The sequence below is a fragment of the Amborella trichopoda genome, chromosome 4 (genome assembly GCF_054954075.1).
Source record: "Amborella trichopoda isolate Santa Cruz 75 chromosome 4, AtrichopodaSantaCruz75HAP2 v2.0, whole genome shotgun sequence".
Classification (NCBI taxonomy): domain Eukaryota; kingdom Viridiplantae; phylum Streptophyta; class Magnoliopsida; order Amborellales; family Amborellaceae; genus Amborella; species Amborella trichopoda.
Genome location: NC_142339.1, coordinates 59,643,192 through 59,663,237, shown reverse-complemented (window position 1 = coordinate 59,663,237; position 20,046 = coordinate 59,643,192). Strand labels below are relative to the sequence as shown.

Below are 20,046 nucleotides of genomic sequence, written 5' to 3'. Positions count from 1 at the left end.
GGCACGAGAGTTAATGCCCCCTGAGAATTGGGGACGGTGGGAACCGAGCCACGACAAGGCATGCGCGACATTAAGTCGCATGCAACGCTGCCTTCGCGTGGTGCTAGGCTGGGCACGGCGATAGCCACGCTCGGGAGTATACCACTCGCGGCAATAGTCGCCCGCGGTGTTGGATTGCCGGCCGCAATTGCAGAGCGCGGCCTTGAATTGCGCACAATGATGGTTGCGTGCGACGTTAGGCTGCATGCGGCGATGACCATGGACGGCGGTGTCTTGTGGGGGTTAAGAGTGACAGCAAATGAGAAGGCCTGGCCACTGTAGTCTGTTGCAAGCCAAGTCCTCCAGCACAACAGTGAAGTCCATGTTGTCTTGAGGAAGGGCCTCTATCAAAGGCCAGCTCCTTGTCAAGGAAGTCCGCTTTGTATGTTTGATAAACTCTATAAGAGTACTTCTTCCCTCTCTTGGAAACCAGTTGTACTTCATCAGATGAATTGAAGCTGATTGGGAAATGGTTGGTCCTTCTCAGCAGCAAGAGCAACACTTCAGCATGAACATCCTCTTTTTCTCTAAAGCAAGAGCAACTGTTGATACTGTATCTGTAACCTCCCAGATAATGGGCTTTTTGTAATAAAAGAAATGAATTTATTTTGATTTGGGTTGCTATTTTTCTTTTCCATTTCTTTCTGCATGCACTACATTTTAAGAGCACATCAAGGATAGTACTTCTTAGGTATCGCCCATTGATAGGGGGCCTTGGCTCTTCTCCATCAGAGTCTGCCAGTATATAGGCCCCGTTTAATGTCACCTTTTTTATTATGAAGGGACCTTCCCACTTGGGTTTGAACTTTCCCTTGCGGCGTCCATGCATGACAATCGGTCTCTTGACTGTTAAGACTAGATCCCCAGGAACGAACGAGCGAACGCTGACAGACTTGTCAAAGGCTCTCTTCATTCTCCCCTGATTGAGTTCAAGGTTTTGCTAGGCCTCTAGCCTCTTTTCATCAAGAGCATCCAACTCCTGATAACGGAGCTTGACCCTCTCATCTTCAATTAGTCCCTGTTGTATAGCAACACGGAGTGAGGGTATTTGAACCTCGAGGGGTAAAACTGGCTCACCTCCATAGACCAGGGAATAGGGAGTAGAGTTTGTAGCATTCTGAGTGATGGTGCGAAAGGCCCACAGAGCTTCAGGCAGCCTCTTATGCCAATTCTTCTTTGACTTCGAAATCGACTTCCGGAGCACCCCACATAGGGTTTTGTTGAACGCCTCAGCTAAGCCATTGGCTCGAGGGTGGTACATAATCGAGTACTTCCACTCAAAACCGAACTGGTTAACTAAGTCATCAACGTGCTAGCTTCTAAACTGTGGGCCATTATCAGAGCTTATTTGATCGGAATGCCCAACCGATATATGATGTGGTGACGCATGAAGTTGGCCACAGTGGTCCCTAGAACCTGCTTGAGAGGGACCGCTTCAGCCCACATGGAAAAGTAATATGTCGCTGCTAGGATGAAGGCATGACCCAAGGCAGAAGGAGGATCAATAGGTCCTACAATGTCCATACCCCATTGGGAAAAGGGCCATGATGTCACTATAGGATGGAGATGCTCCACGGGCTGATGAATGAGGCTTGAGTGCATTTGGCGCACCTAGCATCTTTTAGCATAGTTTTGGCCATCACCCACCATTGAAGGCCAATAATACCCAAGCCTGCGAATGCACTCATAGAGCTTAGGACCGGATTAGTGCAGCCCGCAGATACCCGAATGCACTTCTTCCAATACTTTATCTGTTTCTTGTGCATCGACGCATCTGAGGAGAATTCCGTCAAATGATCAGCAAAAGAGGACATCCCCATCGAGAAGGGTGTGCTTGGTAGACATCGGTCGTATACCGTTGCGTTCCGCCCGATCCTCAGGCAGCCTTCCATGCTTTATGAAGTTCATGATAGGCTCTCTCCAGTCTTCCACTTGTTCGACCTCCCCACATATCGAGTCAAAGAATTCCGGCTCCTGCTTCTCAATCTTGGATTTTCACCTCGAGACATTTCCCGTTCTGCCTTAATGACATCCTTGGCTGCAAGGAGTGCTCCAAATGGATAAGGCGAGCATTCAGGGAAGACATCTCTCTCATCATCTGCATCAACTTCGGTTCTCAAGTCAACATGTCTTCATTCTGTTGCCCAGACAGACGTGGGCCCTAGTTAGGACAGTTGAATGGTAGCCCCGAGCTTTGAGAGCTCATCGGCCAGCGAGTTTAGTCTTTTAGGAATATGACTTAGGGAGAAATAGTCGAACTGGGCCATATAAGATTTGACTGTGTTATGATAAGGTTTGATAGTACCCTTCCTTACGTCATAAATCCCCTTAAGCTGCTGAATGACCAGCTCAGAGTTGCCGAAGATGTTCAGCTGCTCCAGGTCTGGTTCCTGGGCGATCTCCAATCCGATTACGAGGCTTTGATATTCAGCCTCGTTATGAGAAAATGCCTTTGCGAGTGAAAAGGATAGAGGAATCATTCCACCATCGGGAGTCAGGAACACAACTTCGACACCCACTCTATCAGACTGGATGCTCTGTCGAAGTACATCTCCCACGGGCGAGTTAGTATCGTACATAAAACTTCGTCGTCCAGGATATCACTTGACATGGGAGATTCCGAGGGGATGGGGTGAGCCGTGAGAAAGTCTGCTAAAGCTTGACCTTTGATGGCCTTCTGTGGTACATACGTGATGTCGAACTCCATCAGCAATAATGCCCACTTGGCCAAGCGTCCTATCAGGCATGGCCGGGTCATAAGGAACTTGACCGGGTCTGCCTTTGAGATTAGCTTGACTTCGTGACCGAGCAAATAATGGTGGAGCTTCTGTACCGTAAAGAATAAGGCTAAGCACATCTTTTCGATGGGAGGGTAATTCTTTTCGGCGCTTTGCATCCTGTGGCTGAGATAATAGAGTCTTGTTTATTTCCCCGTATCATTGTTTTGTGCTAGGAGTGCCCCAAGTGACTCATCAAGAGCGGTCACATATAGGATGAGAAGCCTTCCTAACACCGACGTGGAAAGTATCGAAGGATTCAACAAGTACTGCTTGATGTCATCGAGTGCAGCTTAGCACGCCTCATCCCATATGAAGGGAGTGTCTTTCTTCAGGAGCTGCGAAAAGGGCCTGCATTGTCTCGAGAGGCTCGAGATGAGCCTTCGAATGTAGGCCAGCTGCCCTTGGAGAGATCGAAGCTCACGTAGGGTTGTAGGCTCAATCTCAAGCCATCGATACCTCACAATGAACCCTAAGAACTTTCCTGAGCATATGCCGAAGGCACAGTTCAAGGGGTTCATCTTGAGTTCGCCACAGCCGCTCAAATACCTTTTTAAGGTGCTTCATGTGAGCGTCCATTGTTTCGAACTTCACCACCAAGTCATCCACATAGCACTCGACCTCCTTGTGCATCATGTCCTTGCAGATGGTCTCATCGCTCGCTGGTACGTGGCACCGGCATTCTTTAACTCGAAAGGCATCACAGTGTAACAAAAGACACCTTTTGGGATCAAGAATGCAGTGGCCTCTTTATCCTCTGGTGCTATCCTAATATGATTATAAGCAAAATATCCATCCATAAAGGAGAAGATCTAGCAATGAGCCGTGGAATCAACAAGCATCTCGGTGAACGACAGGGGGAAGTCGTCCTTGGGCCAGGCAGTGTTCAGGTCGCGAAGTCAATACAGACCCTGATTTGGCCATTTTTCTTCTTGACTGGGACAACATTTGCCAGTCATCTTGGGTATTTGACTTCACGTATGAATCCAGCTTGCCTGAGCTTGTTCACCTCAGCATCGATCAGCATTTCGAGGTCGGGTCTAAACCTTCTTGATTTCTGCTTTATGGGCTTGATGGACGGGTCAATACCGAGACGAAGGACAACGATTTGAGGGTTTAGACCGGGCTTCTCATGATAATGCCAGGTGAAGACGTCCCGATTTGCTCGGAGGAGGGAAACATAATTTTCTTTCTCTTCCGGGGACATTTTTGCCAAGATGAAAGTTGGCCTTAGGTCGGCCTCATCCTCTAAGTTTATCTCTTCAAGCACGTCAGCTGTGGCCTGACCACCTTCTTCCCACTCTTCCGGAGCTTCTTGCAACTCTTCCTCCGGCAATTCAGGATGCTTTTGATCAATCTTGAGTGCAGAGACCTACGATCCTGACATTTCTGCTTCTAGGAGGGTCCCAAGTGTGGGAGACGATTTCTGGTCCCTGGCCGAACCAGGGGATGAAAGCGTCAACATCGAATGTGAAGTCCATGGAATCGTGACTGAAGTCACTCGATATTTGTCTCGAGATGGGTGGTGCTTCATGAACTTGAACCATGTGACAGGCCTTGTGGGAATAGGAGTTCGAAGATGGCTCGGACCTGGCTTGAGCAGCCAGGGCATCAGCGACTGTCAAGAATCCAGCCGCCTGGGCGAGCATCTTTCTTAGGCGCTTCCGGTGCGACCTGCTAATGTTGGTGCCTTCAAGCTCTCTGTTTAGAGCTTCGAATTCTGGGCACGCTGACCTGCACCTGTAAAAGAGATGAAAGAAGAGGGAGGAAAAGAAAAAGAAACGAAGTTAGAATGTTCTGGGCAGCTTTTTACATCGTCACCAGAATTGGACGTGTGTAAGGGGTATTTTAAGTCTTGCCCTGGCTCTGACCATTGAGAGGTGCTTTTAATGTCGTCACCCGTATTGGACGAGTCCCGAGCAGTTGATGACTCAAGGACGTCCACTTGATCGGACGAAGGAATAAGGCGGGTTGCGCCTGGGATGAAGTCTTGTAAGGTCGACAGTGGAGGAAGTGGCCCGAGAAATTCTTCCTCGACTGATGGCTGAGGAATGTAGTTCCTTCAGCGAGCCAACCTAAATGCTTGTCTCCTTTTGGATCCCTTAAGAGGTGTTTGGTCTGTCCTATCGAGCTGATGAGTGGCCTCGGCTTGGCGGACTGCCTCACGCTGTCTACTTCATCTATGGTAGACTTCCCAGGGCTGAGAAGTTGAGGGCTCCGAAGGGTCTAGTGTAGGCTCATAGGGGACCTGTAGTGGGATTTCCTCTTGTTGGACTGGAGTGATGGCTTGGAAGTGTTCTGGGAGAACAGTGCAAATAATGTGGCCTTCCCGTACCTTCTCCGCGACTACAACTTCAAAACCAGATCATTCCTTCAGCTCATGGCCCGATACCTGGTGATATGGGCACCAGTGGTTTTCCGTGTCCTGGGCAAGACGCCTAGGTTGCCTAGCGGGCTTGGGAGTGACGATACCCTGTTAGAGCATCGCCTCGAAGAGGGCCTGCAGAGGATCTAGCTCAGCACTTCCCTGGGCTTGGGTCGAGAGGTCTTCTTGCATTGGTGGAACAGGGACTCAAGAGTGTCCTTCTGGGTTACCATGAACTTCTTGGTGCTGCTGCATCTTCTTTGCCCAGAACTCGTGGAAGCGAGTGCATTCGCTCAGGTCATGGCCTCATATCAGATGATGCGGACACCAGAGATTCTCAGTTCCTGAAGGCAGGAACTTGGGCTGCTTCGTCGGCTTCAACGTGATGAGACCTTCTTCGAGCATTACAAAGAATAGTGCTCGGAGGACAGCGAGTGCCTCGTCATCCTCTTAAATTGTCACTATGTGGAAAGCCTCAGTTGCCTTGAATGCTTTTTTTCACTCTTCAAGCTTTATCTAACCCTTGTTAATAAGGGCTTCGATAATGTCTTTGAGTGTAAAGCGCTCTTGAATGGGGTGGCCTACTCTCCCGTGATAGGCACAGTACCTCTCATGTGTCTCCTGTCCAGACTGCTTTGGGGATTGGGCCTCCGGCAGTTGGATCATGTTTTGCTCTAGTAGTAATCGAAACAGCACAGGAACCCATTCCTTCTCGAAGGGTACACCTTGTTTTGGTGTCGGATCCAGTAGTCACTTCGATTTATATTGTTAAGGGGTGGGACCTTGTTATAAGACTGCTGCTGCTTGCCTCCAGCCAGAGGTGTTGTTTGTGCCTTGGAGAGGTCCAAGGTTTGAGGGGCGGCTTTCTTAGTGTCAGTCACGGTGACGGTCGCAGTAATCACAACTTTTTGCTGGTTGCCCCGATTTTTGGAGCGAGAATTGCCATTGCCCCGGCTGTTTCCCCAACTAAAAAGCTGCTGGCGAGATTCACCATGGTGCTTGGATAGACCTTCTATACACACCGCTTTAGAGAAGAGCTCTGACATGGAGGATGGATTGAAGGCCTCAACATGCAGGGCGATCTCGAGTAGCATATTTCGTATGCAGCTCTGAACTGCTTCTCTTTCAGTCATGGGAGTGGCATGATAGGTTGCCAACTCTCTCCATCGGACGATGAACTTATCGACTAGCTCACCAGGGTCTTGAGTCAGAGTGAGGAGCTCAATGGTTTTCACGTTTCTCTAGACTTCATAAAAGCGATGGTAAAACAACTGCTCCATTTCTTATCATGTGTGCACCGAGCTTGGAGGTAGCCGAGCATACCACTGAAAGGCTGGCCCTTCGAGAGTAACGACAAACTGATGAAGGAGTTGCCCGTCAGTTACCATCTCTCGACAAGCCGCTTTGAAGTGAGCGGTATGTTGGTGCGTGGACGTAGTACCATTGAACAAGGGGAGCTTCCCTTTTTGATAATTTGGGGGAAACAGCACCTGGTATACGAGGGGTACGGCTTTTGGTAAAGCGGCGTCCCTTGCATGCCCGGGACCTTATTCTTGAGATTGTGGGTCACCATAGCATCTACATCAGCTTGCGAAATCGTGCGGGGAGCAGAGGTGTCTTGGGAGGCCAATGGAGGAGGTTGCTTGGGAGTTGTGTCGTCTCTAGGCTAGGAGTTGGCCTCATGGTGAGGAGAGGAAGCAGGGAGTCTGGAGGCCCCCAAGCGATCCATCTTTTCGAGAATGGACTGCATCATCACCTTGAACCTGTTCATTCGTTCTTCTTGGTCGTCATCCGGCTCGTCAATCACCATGACGCTGACCGTTTCTTCTAGAAGGTCAGAGCCAGGTGGGGTAGTAGACTGCCGAGGTCAACGAGTTGTATGCGGCAAGTCAGTCTGTAGGGGCTCAACGTGCCCCGACTGGACTCGAGTCTTGTACGCGGACCGTGTGAGGACCGATTCTTAACGGTCTTGGCACCGTGATTTCTTGGCAGCTCGGTCGATGGTAACCACCGAGCAATGTTCTTAGACTTGCTCAGGTTCTGGGATACGAAGAGGGAAGAAGGGGTTGTGAGACAGAAGGTCATCGAGAGTGGTAACCTCAACTGCCTTAAGAGCCTTTCTAATCAGGAGTTGCAGGCCTCTCTTCTGCTTGATCTTGAGGCTGCAATAGACTACTCCAGAATTGAGCCTGAGATTTGGACTGCACTATCTTTTTTGAACATGCGAGGGTTGTGTCCATCAGCTAGAGCAGAGAGTGAGGTCTACGGATAGAGGGCAATCTGTGCTGCTGCCTTAGAGGATGTAGGCTTCTGTCTGAGGTCTGGGTGCATAGTTGACCTGAGGCGACTGACTCAAGATGTTACTCTTAGGGAAAACCTTCGAGTACCAGGTCTCGAGGTGTTTGCCTAGCGAAGGAAGGGTGACAGCGAAAAGAAATAGCTCGCGACTCCGCCTGAGTCGGGATTGGGGAGAAACCTGCAAAGCTGGTCTATGTGCACCTTTAGAATTAGCCTTCCGAGTGACTTGGGGTTCAGCCCGGTCTCGATCAGCTGGTTCGACCTTAGGAGGCCAAGACCCACGAGCTCGTGTCAGTGAGGGACCAGGTAGGAGTTCATCTCTCACAGGGTGAAATCGTGTGTGCTGAGAGGGAGGGCGAAGTGGTCGACCCCCGTGTGCTCGAGCTCAAGGCAGCATGAAAGTTGCCCTGAGGTGTGGCTCGAGTGGACAACCACGAGCCTTTAGGGGTGTGCGAGAGATGAAGATCCCAAGATCTCCACCTCGGTGTGTCGAGCCTCTGGGCATAGAGGTTCAACGTGGTGAAGGAGTATGAGGGGTGGCCTTGTGGTGACCCTCAGGAGCGATAGCAACCTGCTTGCCTTTCGCGACAGCGGACAGGGCAGCCTTTCAGCGTACCTTAGCAATGCGACTGACAAGGGACTTACCAGTAGCAGGGTGTGCAGTGTGGGTGGTAGCAAACGTGCTAACAATGCGAAGGGACTTGCAAGTTCCTTCTCGCACCAATCCAAGAAAGAACATGGCAGTCGGACTGTGAGTCTTAATTCAAAAGGAAGTAGGGAACGAGGCTTGAGAAGTTCACTTCCTTGGGATGGTCATGAGTACGGGGATGAGAAAATCCCCAAATCTGAACGGGTTGAATAACCCAGATGCCATGGAATGCAATGCAGAAAATAAAAGGTGATGCCGATCAAGCAAGAGCGAACCGACAAAGGGGTCCGAAGTACACAGTGGAGTCGCCAAACTGATCGGATGCCTCGATCTCACCCCCCAGATCTAGGCGATCGGGTGACACGCGTCTTGGGTTTGGAAAACCTGGGACCTGAGACCGCTCTCTTGGGAAACTTGTTGACAGAGCAAGGACAGGAGCCCAATTAGTGAGAGAGGAATTTTATACATGAGGTGGGGACCAACCTCATCTGGGTCCGTGACTTACTCGGGCTGACTCGTGCGGGTGCCCTCTTAGATCACGACAGAAAGCCCCTCAGCTGCTTTAGCTGGTTCAAAATCGCCTCCCTTAACCTGCAATCTCCTTGTTTTCTGAACAGCACAATCATGGTTAATTTGCAAGACAAGTGGGCCGAGGGACCATCATATGGCAGAGAAGATGAGAAGTTAGGGTGATGACGAAGAGGATTTGAATAAAGAGAAAAAAAAGAGGAGGACTTGACAAGGGGCCGAGCCTAGCATGATAGCTAGACCAGTACCGTGACTAACTCGAAGTGGTAGCAAGACGGGCACGGTAACTCAGACCGACCCGACGGCAATACTACTTGAAACCAAGGAAGTATGACTGTTCTAATCTCGTGTGGCAGCAAGACGAGTATGATACTCCGGACCAGCAAGACGGCAATACTGCTCGACAGTCAAGCGCTACGACAGTGCTAGATTGAGTCGCCTTTAGTCAAGTGCGAGGAGAAGAAAAAAGAATCAAGAGAAGACGCGAAACGACAAAGGAGGAAGGTTCCGACGGCGTTAGGTATCGCCACCCCACAGCCGTGGTGTAATAGTGTCATGGCCCCTGAACGGTGCTGGACACTGTTGCTCACGACGAAAGGGCGAGCAATGAACTGAGACGGCATTAGCCATCGCCGTCAACAACACGAGAAGGCAGCACGACCCTTCGCGGGTGGCGAGAGGTATCACCGTTTGCGATAGGCACAAGGCGCAAGAGAAGCCCACGAACGGTGATAGGTACAAACCGCACGAAAGAAGTTTTCGGATGGCGATAGGTACAAAGCATTCATTGAAGACATTTTTCAGCACCATGGATCCCCGATGCCGAATAAAAAGAGAAGTTCGTCAATAAAGCCTGACAGACAGTGGAAATTTTGATAGTCTCATAATGGCCCCAGAACAGTTCAAGATCTTCATAAGGACTCCAAAAATTCTCCTGCCAAAGCGTTTCGATATCTCTAAGGCAGTGCAGACTGAGAAACAATTACGACAGAATCAACTTCTAATACCCTGAAACGGACCCTTATAACTGGAACCCTACTTTCGGAGTATCAACGGATGTGAGACCACCGCCATTGAATCCGACACAGTTGAAAACCCTCAAGGGTCAAATTTCAGCTAAAACGGACGCTCTAGAAAGAAGTTATGGGTGGAAGACCGAAACAGGAGAGGCCACGCACAATTTCCTTGCAATCATCCTGCAAGTAATCTCCATTAAAGAAACAGCCACAAATAGTGACTTTCGGGGTCCATATCTCATTCTTCCCGGGTCGGATTGTGCTCAAATTTTGTGAACGTGTTTGTCTTGTCAAAACGAGCGTTTCAATATGTGGCACGCCCCATGACGACATCCGAGCCCAGAAAAAAGCTAGAGAGAAGTTGTTAATCCGTGAAGAAAGTTGCAGGAAAATCAGCAGCGACGCCTCGCTCGAGCGGCCAAATCACTGCGCTCGCGAACTCGATCAATGTGAAACTAGTTGCATCGCGTGCGTAAGGTTCATGGCTATCACTGGTCTGAACCCCGCGCATGATAAACGGTCAGATTTCGCACACGAAGCCGATGAAGTGGCTGCAAATTCCAACGCCGGAATTCTAGATTTCGGCGAAAACTCAAAAGTTGCAAAATCTTGGTCTGGGCATGAAATCGAGCTGCGTTTGTTGCCACGCGAACGTAACGGCATGCTTAATGTGATCCAGCGAAGAAATCACTGAAAAACATCAAGAAACAAGCACACTATCAATCCGAAGTTTGCAAGATTCATCCAAATTTCAAGTCGCATGATCGTAGCTTAAAAACACAATCCATGGCTCGAAGTTTGTATCAAATCAATTGTCATGCCGAGCCCTACAAGAAAACAATCATCTTTCGGACAAACGGGTACCAAAGCATCCCAGATCATCCATAAAACATCACGCATGTTTTAGGGCAGCAACAGAGAATGTTCTGGAATTTCCCCAATTGTTAGGAAGGGGCAAATCAGTCATTTTGCACCTTGTTTTCTTATTTTATTTAATTCAATTAAATCTTAATTTTCAGCAATTAGGTTTAATTTTAATCAATCCACCCATGTTTGGGCAAAACTCTATATATATCACGTACTATTGACAAAGCAACTTTAAAATAGATTTTAAAGTGGTTTGGGCTAGTGTTATTTTTTACTCTTAAAATATCTCATAAACTAGTAATTTTTTTTAATGGTCAATAAATTAGTATTAATAGTATTTTTTATTGTTCTAATATCCTATGAGCTAGTACTATTTTTTTTCTTTTCTAATAGCTATACATACTTCAACGGTTCTAGAGAGTTTTGGTGGAGCCGTTTTTTTTTTGTTTTGTTTTTTTTTGGCAATAATGGAGCCATTCTCCAATTGACCAAATTGCGAGAGGGACCATATAGGCGTGAAAGAGTTTGGTGGACAGAGAGAGTGCGAGAGTTGGGGAGGCGTGAAACCCGCTCATTTGTTATGTAATATATATCCCACATTGTTGAAGTGTGGGAGGGGAAGGACTGGAAGGGGCTATAAAACAAAGACAAGATGACTTAAAGGAGTTATATTTGCGCTTGGGGCAATGATGCAGCTAGTGAAGCATTACCGAGGCGCCTTACCATGCTGTGCAGCGATTTTTTCAATAAAAAAAGTCAAACGTGCAGCGATTTTTTCAATAAAAGTCAAAAAAATGTAACCACTTCAATCCCATTGTCTTATTGAATCCAAAGCAGTATCACCGATATCCGATCCGAATCGCCTGATTCTGGATCGGATCAGCGATTTTTAAAACACTAGTATATACTATATAATAATTTCAAATTAATATTATTTTTTGGTTTATCAAAAAATTAATAACTACCGTCACATAAAAAAAATATTTTCGATAAATTAATAATTACAAAATAATACTATTTTTTTGTTTACCAATAAATTAATAATTATGGTTACATGCAAAACAACAAGTGGCATGAAAAGTATCATCCTTCCATATATTAATTAACACTAAATTAATATTATGTTTTGGTTTACCAATAAATTAATAATTACAAATTAATACTATTTTTTGGTTTACCAATAAATTAATAATTATTGTTACATGCAAAAGGCATTTACGATAAATTAATAATTATGAATTAGTACTATTCTTTTGTTTATCAATAACTTAATAATTAATGCTACATGCAAAAAGTATTTTGATAAATTAATAATTGTGAATTAATACAATTTTTTATTTTCAATAAATTAATAATTACTATCACATGCAAAAAGTATTTTAAATAAATTAATAATTACAAATTAATATCATTTTTTGATCTACCAATAAATTAAAAATTATTATTACATGCAAAATGATAAATGGCATAAAAAGTTTATTCCTTCCATATATTAATTGAAATTGAGTTAATACTATTTTTTGGTTTATCAATAAGTTAATAATTTCTAATTAATAGCATTTTTGGTGCAGGTCAAGACGACGCCCGCGCCCGCCTTTTTACACAACCTAGGCGAGCACCTAGCAAAAGTGGCCTAGGACAGGCCGCTTAGCCCACGACTAGGCATTTTTCAAAAAATGCAAGAGCTGGGCTGCTGAATTTTCGTTCATTGCTTGGGGTATAGAGAAGAAGTTTCTTTGAATTATGCTTGTGTTTAGGTTTGTTTCTTGTCGATTTTACTGCTTCCTCAAACTTCTTTACATCAAGGGATTAGCATTGAGCCCATACTTCTTTATCTTAGTTATGGATGACTTAACTAGGCACTTACAAGATGAGGTACCGTGGTGCATGTTGTTCACAAATGACATAGTTTTGATCGATAAGACTCGAAACAGCGTCAACAAAAAGTTAGAACTTTTGAGGGATGCTCTGGAATCTAAAGGTTTTAAAATTAGCCAGACAAAGACAAAATATATAGAATGCAAGTTTAGTAATAGGAGTAGAGACGAGGAAGTAGTTAAGATTGACTGCCAGAAAATACCAAAAAGAGCGTACGTTTGATATCTTGGTTCAATAATATAGGAAAATGGAGAGATTGAAGAAGATGTCGCACACTCACACAGAATTAGAGTTGGGTGGGCAAAGTGGAGATGAGCAAACGATATTTTATGTGATCATCGCATACCAATGAATCTAAAAAGCAAGTTTTATAGGACAACTGTGAAACCAGCTTTGCTCTATGGAGTGGAATGTTGGACCGTCAAAAACAATATACCCATAGAATAATTGTAGCGTAGATGAGGATGTTGAGATGGATGAGTGGCAAGACGAGAAGGGATAAAACTCAAAATGAATACTTTCAAGAAAATTTAAGTATGGCACCAATGGGCGCTAAGATGAGAGATAATAGACTTAGGTAGGCTGGCCGTAGTGCAAACCCAATACAGCACCTATTAAGAGATGCGAGGTAGTTTAAGTGGAAGGCTCAAAAAGAACAAGGGGTAGGCCCAAAAGGATATGGCTGGAAATAGTGAGAAGACATATGGGGACTTTATGGCTTCATTGAAAGTATGGCCCTTAATAGAGTAAAATGGCGGATCAGGATTCGGGTAGCCGAATTGAAGGCAAATTGGGGTTCGACTTAATTTGAGTTAGCAGTAGAATCAATAATAATGTTCAAGTGCGAACAACAAAGGACAAACTAAATGACCTTAAAAGTGCAAACAAATGTAAGATAGTGACATAAATCCCAAGGCTGCAATAATATAAGATGTTATGAAGATCACCCACCAATTCTCTTCCAACTTCCAGAAAACTGCGCAGAATTGATGCTTCCAAAAGAATGAATCTGTGTTGGAATAATCACAATCAGTCAAAGCCTCAGTGGGTTACGTATGTTGACTATCGACAGAATAACTCTTTAGACATCATAAGGAAACAACTGGCTTTCACAGACAATGAAAAACTGAGAGAACTCAGCAATCTATGTTATTGAAAATTGTACCTGAATGAGCCATGCACCACTCTGGCCAAGCATTGACTTGAAGTTTTCAGCAGTGAGGATGGTAGAAGTATCATCTGTGGGGTCTAACCATAGAAAAACACATCACTGACAAGGAAATTAGAGTCAAATCTGGCATAGAAAGGTATTATGTTTAATTCAGTGTGGGCAGGCCTTCAGACATACGACTTACCAAAAGAAGATGACTCCAACAATGGCAGGTCAACGCTTGAAAAGCTGTCTCCATACTTTTTAGCATTGTTAACAACATGCTACAGTAGAAAAATAAGAAAAGACATTATTCATTTAAAAATCAAGCTGTAATGGAGTCGTGGGGGTTTTTTATCAGTGCGAAGTAGTGGTGGCCTCACTCTCTACTAATCTCCAACATGCATTTAAATAGATGGTGGATGGAGGTGTGTAAACACAAGTTTTCGATGCTCTTGCAACAAGACCAAAAACTTCCTCAAAACAAAGAGAGAAAATGAAATACCATTCTCATTAAGAATCTCACCAATTGTTCCTCGATATCAAAAGTGTCATAGTTCCTTTTCCACACTGGATTGGTCAACAACTCGAAGGCATAACGAGCCTAAAAGAAATACATAGAATATATGCACATTTAATCAGTTACTAGGATATTGCAAGATGGAATGTTAATATACTGTTACGCAAATCCCTTATCTAAAAATACCAGAAGAATAACAAGACTGAAGTGATGCTTTCATCATGCCAATTAGTCTTTAGATACACAAATAAATGGCTTATTATGTCAATAGAAGCAGGTTGAAAAATAATAGCACCTGACATCAAGGAATATGAATTCTAAATCAGAAATAAACCACTCAAGTGAGTAGTGATTTCAAACTATTGTACCTCAACAATCAATACAACCACGAATATAGTGTGCCCACGCACACACATACAGATATATAAATTCATAGACATTCAGGCATGCACATGCATGTATTTATTACCAAAAATTACAAATGCAGACTCGAACTATATGAAGGGAACAATAACCACCCCTAGAACTTGAAGTAAGATTATTTAGCTGACAGAATAACACAAGGACATATAATAAAGCATTGAGTAAAACTGGAGAAAAATTATTGAATATTACAGAATATACACATTTAATTTCTTATGAAAAATGCCACAACAAAGATTGAAAGAGTTAATAAAACAAGAAAAGACATCAATTCAGACCTTAATAAAGTCATCTATTTTGGGCACCACCTTGCCGGAATTCCTGGAGAGTAGCAGTGTCAGATAAACTCCATATGCTTGTAACTAAGATATAATAGAAAACAACAAGAAAAAAAATTATTAAAACAGATATGTTCTCATTCAGGCTGAGAAGCAATATCGATGACAAATTATGCAAATCCAATAAGAAATAGTTTCACACCCCACAATTAAGGCTCAACTTGTGTAACAGATTAAGTTTCTCAAGTTTAATCATTTTCCCTGCAATACCTCAAGGCTCAAGTTAATAAATGAAGTATTTAAGAACCACTGCACAGGGGTTACAAACAGCATAAGCAACTACCCAGAACAACCTGTAGCCTAGTGGTGTATGTAACTACAGTCAGTTGTCAATGCGGATCCCAAACATGTCAATAGACTGAAAAAGAAAAAAAATAGTACAATATAGAAAACATCTAAACGATCCATTTAAAGTAGATTAAGGGCATTTCCTAGGCATGTGGAAATAAACTCACGATTAAAATTTTCATACTCAAAAGAAAATTTCTTCATAATAAAACAACGAAAGCAATTCTAATAAAGAGAGTGCAAACCCAAGACAAGGGCGAAGGGAAGACATGCTATTGAAAAGAGATAGCGAAAGTCTGTAGCAAGCAGATGAGACAACCACGCATAAAAGATAAGTTCCATCGTGCTTGCTTAGAGTTTGGGACTCGGCTCGGCCAAGGTACTCAGCCCTTGGCCAAGGCGAGTTACTTGGGCAAGTCTGGGTAACTCGCTCGAGTCCAAGCCAAGTTAAAAAGTAAAAAATTAAAAAGTAACAAAAATAAAGGTAAAAAATTGAATATATATCTATAATCTGCAAAATATTTGCATAAAACCCAAAATGGTGCACTGGTTATCTTTTCCGCCATTGTGTGCCTCTTAGCCCGAGATATCTCGAGCTCGATCCCCAAACTAGAGTTTTTGGAACTATTCTTTAACTTGTAAGAAGAAAAAAGGCTAAGTACAAAAAAAACATCAGGCGATGTTCACGAGGAGATTGGAACCGCAACATGATGAACAATAGCCACACATTCTACCCAACAAGCAATTTGAAGGTATTCATCATCAAAATTCACATATTATATATATTATTGATACATGCATGATGTACAGCCAACTTGGGAAAGAGTAACTCGGCCGAGTCCAAGTGACCTTGGCTGAGTCCAAGTGACCTCGGCCGAATCTCTAAACACTGTGCTTGCTAGATGCATGAGGTCCTTGAAAAATATACTATCCTAATGAATATATTGGATTTTGTCGGATGCTAAAGTTGGCATGCATAAAACTGTGTGAATTATTGACAAGGAAAAAAGTAAGACACAATTGTCCATGAGTGAGCACACACCAAAGTTTCTTGATATACCCTCAATGACCTCTAGTTGATGAAGACAAGAGATACTAGATGACATCTTCTAATAAAGAAACTACAGTAACACGTTTATCACATGCAGGTAAGAGCAATGGTCCCATGCGCTACAATTATTGAAACAGTAAAACAGCAATATTTGCTGAAATCTCCAATTAGAATTAAATACAAACATTTTGACATTAAATGACCCAAAGAATGGTTAACTGAAAGTCTGAAATACAATCTGTGAACAAAGAAAGAGCAATAGAATGTCATAATAGAGAAGCTTAGTACAGCACCATTCAGACAATAGCCTCCCATATGCTTCGCTAACTTCTTCAATAGAGCTGAAACGTTTAACCCCAATGGCTGAAACATAATAAGGAATGGGGCATTATAAGAGAACAGATATAAATAGGAAAACTCTCACAAAACGATACAAACTACAAGAAATGAAAAGAAAGTTCAGAACAAAACATGTATTCCATATTTCATAGCATGGACTAAAAAAATGCTAAATGAAATAAAAAAGACGCTTCATAACATTGAAATATTAAAAGCACGAAACATTTGATTCACTGACTGGCTCATTCAATGAAAAAACCTGCAGCACAAAGCGAAGAAATGAATACCAAGAAATCGGGGAAGGGAACTTGTGTTGACCTAAATTATCATTTTATGAAAATATCATACAAAACGTTTCGTGTGAAATAGCGGCTTGTACCAAAAGGAAATCAGGAAAACACAACTGAGAGTTATTGTTTTGGAATGCATGTTGTTTGACAAGTTGATGCAGCAAGAATCGGAGAGGATGAGAACAAATCAAAAAAGGAAGAGCTAAACAACCATTTATCAAGCTTCATAGCACTAGAACTCAAAGTTCTAATACAAATTTTAGTAAATATTCCCATCCTCCTCACAGTGGACATATAATATTTAATTTATAAGCATATAAAACCCTAAATCTAACTTAAGATCCAAGAAACAATTAAAAACTCTAAAATGCCCCAAATAATTAATAAATACCCAGAACCTAATTAGATCTAAAGTAGTCACTATTTTCAGGCCTATTTTTTAAACTTAGATTTGAGGCCAAAACAACAAAATTATGGAAATACCCTAAAAATAGTCTTTGAATGCAACTTGAATCACGATGATGGAACAAATGAGTGAAAAGTTATGCTCGTCAGAAGATGGAGGCATCATTCACCCCTTCTCCAAAAGAACTAGACCTCGAATCCACTATGTCGAGTCCACTATAAGATCCCTTATTATGGAGACTAATGTTCTAGCTATTTTGCATTCCCAATTGTACTTTGGGCTACACTTTTGTTTGTTGGCAGTGCAATCACAGCATTCAGTTTGGTTCTCCTTCATTGGATCTCAATATAACAATATCTTGTGTATCTTTATGTGGTTGAACAAAATCCATTGTAAACAATAGTTGCAATCCATTAAAAAATCCTCCTAGAAATGGGTCTTAAAACTTGCTATTGAACTTCAAAAGTTTAAAATCTTTAAAATCCTTTTCACTTCATTGATCACCTCTTCTTCATCAATCACTTCATTTGGACCTCATCACATTTAGATTTAAAAATAAGTGGTGATTCAATCTTGCAATCCAAAAAGACACCCACAATGGATTCTATTTTGAACATTTTGGAAAAAACTCCAAAAGGTGTAGGGTGGTTAGCGCAAATCTCATGTAGTTCATACTCACCGAACATGCCTCCAGGGTTTGTAGATCGATGGATCACAAGATCCATCAGTTGATCCAACCTCTGAGTCGAGCCGGCCAACAATTATGGAACTCGGGTCTCAAGGAACTCGTGGGAAGCGATCATATCTCTAATCCAGCATGAACAAACTTAGCTTTGATACCACTTTAATGCAGCGAGAATCAAAGAGGACAAGTAAGACTCATAAGAGGGAGAGCGCAACAACCTATAACCAAGTCTAACCCAAGTCATTGAGTTTTATGTATTTTTCTATAGATCAGCCAAGTGGGCCATCTAACTTAGGCATGCGACCCTAACAACAAGTTGGAGGCCAAGTTCAACCTTTTAATCACTGGTTCTAAACTAGAAGTATATTTGCCACCCCCCATCTCTCTCAAAAAAGTGTTAACACTGGAATGGAGCCTAGGACATTATGTTGAGGCACGTGCCCGTAACCACCAATGCCCCTGCCCCATTCCCAGTCTCTCTCTCATGTATATTTTTTTTTTTTAATAACACCTCACTTGTGTTATAAGTTTTTAAAGAGCATGAATGCATGTAAGCGCACATGCATGTATTTATGTGTAGTTATTATGATAAATGATAATTAATTTAATAAATTACACTTGATTCGATTATAAAAGGTATAGTTACAACTTGCAAGAGAACAGTGTGGCAAATGTAAAAGTAATATCATTACATAGAAATTAGTACACTACCATTTTCTAAATTTAATCCGAAGTATATCTAAAGTTTCCATCTAGTATCTTGTGGAGTCTGAAGAGTTGAAGTGTCAGAAAGCTCATTACAATACAAATTTCTTAAATTAATCAAAACTCATTAAGTGTATCTAAAATTACCAACAAGTTTCTGCAGTCTATACGGCTTGATGTGGAACGGACGCGCACAAACATGTGGAGCAAAAATTAAGTGTTGGGATAGCAGTTCCCGTAGTCAAAAAAACTAGGAGAGTAATTACTAGATTGATGTTCAAGTTTTATGCTAAATATTTTAAAGTTCGATCCCAATTAAGAACCTTTGGGGGAAATCTTGGTAAAAGTAAAACCCTCCTCTGATAAAGAGTTTGGAACTAGGATTAGTTCATCATCAATCAGATGGACTGAACTATTACTTAGCTTACTTCTACAGTTCTTAGGGTTTTAGGGTTCCAGCTTAACTTTAACACAAGAAAGTCTAAGGACTGTATCCATTAAAAAAAAAAGCAGAATGAACAATGAGTGCCAATGTCTATATTTTTTATACATGATTTTATATAATTTTATAGAAGTGAATGCTAGTGTTCATGCAACACATGAGCAGTTTGGATATCCATATGAAAGATAAAGCCATTAAGCTGATTGTAGCAGTTACACGCATAACACGTAAGGAATTAAACCATTCAATGAGAAAATTAAAAATAACTCAATGAACAGATTTCTATGGCTCGATAAAGTTGCAGTCAATGTGGCTACAATTTGACAGAAATCACCACATCCATTGAACAAAAAGGAACTAAGTAAATGAGAAAAAAGGAACAACGACGATGAAAAACACATCGAAACAATTAGTTAAGAATGAATTTCATCTAATTGACAGAAGCAAAAAAGGAAAATCTAATAATACTGAGCATGGGATTCATCAAACCCTAGGAAATTGCATGAGTTAGAGATAATGAAAAGCTACCATCGTAATGTGAATGAGGAAAAGAAGAAGGAAGGATGAGGAGCTGCCAAAAGATAGCCAGGATGAGGAGAGCAACAGGAGCAGAGTAGCGCTTCGCCAGCGAAACCATGTCCGCCATCATAGAGAGAGAGAGAGAGAGAGAGAGAGAGAGAGAGAGAGAAAACTTGGAGCCCTGATGCTCAAGCTTGCGACCCACTTAAAATAAAACGTGAAAGCAAAGAGCCAATTTCGCGAATTTAGAGAGAGAGAATCACGAATTTAGAAAGTGCGCCAATTTCACGGAGAGAAGAGAGGGAGAGAGAGATACGAGTTATCCCGCGCTTTTTGGCGGGGAAGCGGGAAGAGAGCGGGACAAGCCACAACGAATCTGGGCCCTGGGGCCCGAGAATTGAGTCGCTCTATTTTTCTTGCCAGTTGGCACCAATCGTATTCGGTTTTTTATAATTATTTTAGGGGTCGCAACC

General features: G+C 42.9%; 1 protein-coding gene across 7 annotated transcripts in view; it reads right to left on the bottom strand.

Moving 5' to 3' along the window:
* The window catches only part of LOC18422038 (DNAJ heat shock N-terminal domain-containing protein), a 62,124-nt gene extending 42,350 nt beyond the window's left edge, over positions 1 to 19,774 (bottom strand). For all 7 annotated transcript variants that reach the window (XM_088866196.1, XM_088866195.1, XM_088866194.1 and 4 more), the window contains exons 1-7: positions 19,583 to 19,774; positions 16,481 to 16,550; positions 14,789 to 14,831; positions 14,094 to 14,171; positions 13,773 to 13,851; positions 13,583 to 13,665; positions 13,369 to 13,426 (exon numbers count right to left, since the gene is read on the bottom strand). Coding sequence is in view for 6 of the 7 variants with exons in the window: in XM_088866195.1 (XP_088722321.1) it covers positions 13,369 to 13,426; positions 13,583 to 13,665; positions 13,773 to 13,851; positions 14,094 to 14,171; positions 14,789 to 14,831; positions 16,481 to 16,550; positions 19,583 to 19,703 (532 nt within the window). In the remaining variant the exon portion in view is untranslated. The remainder of the gene's footprint in view (positions 1 to 13,368; positions 13,427 to 13,582; positions 13,666 to 13,772; positions 13,852 to 14,093; positions 14,172 to 14,788; positions 14,832 to 16,480; positions 16,551 to 19,582) is intronic.
* Between the last annotated feature and the right edge of the window lie 272 nt (positions 19,775 to 20,046).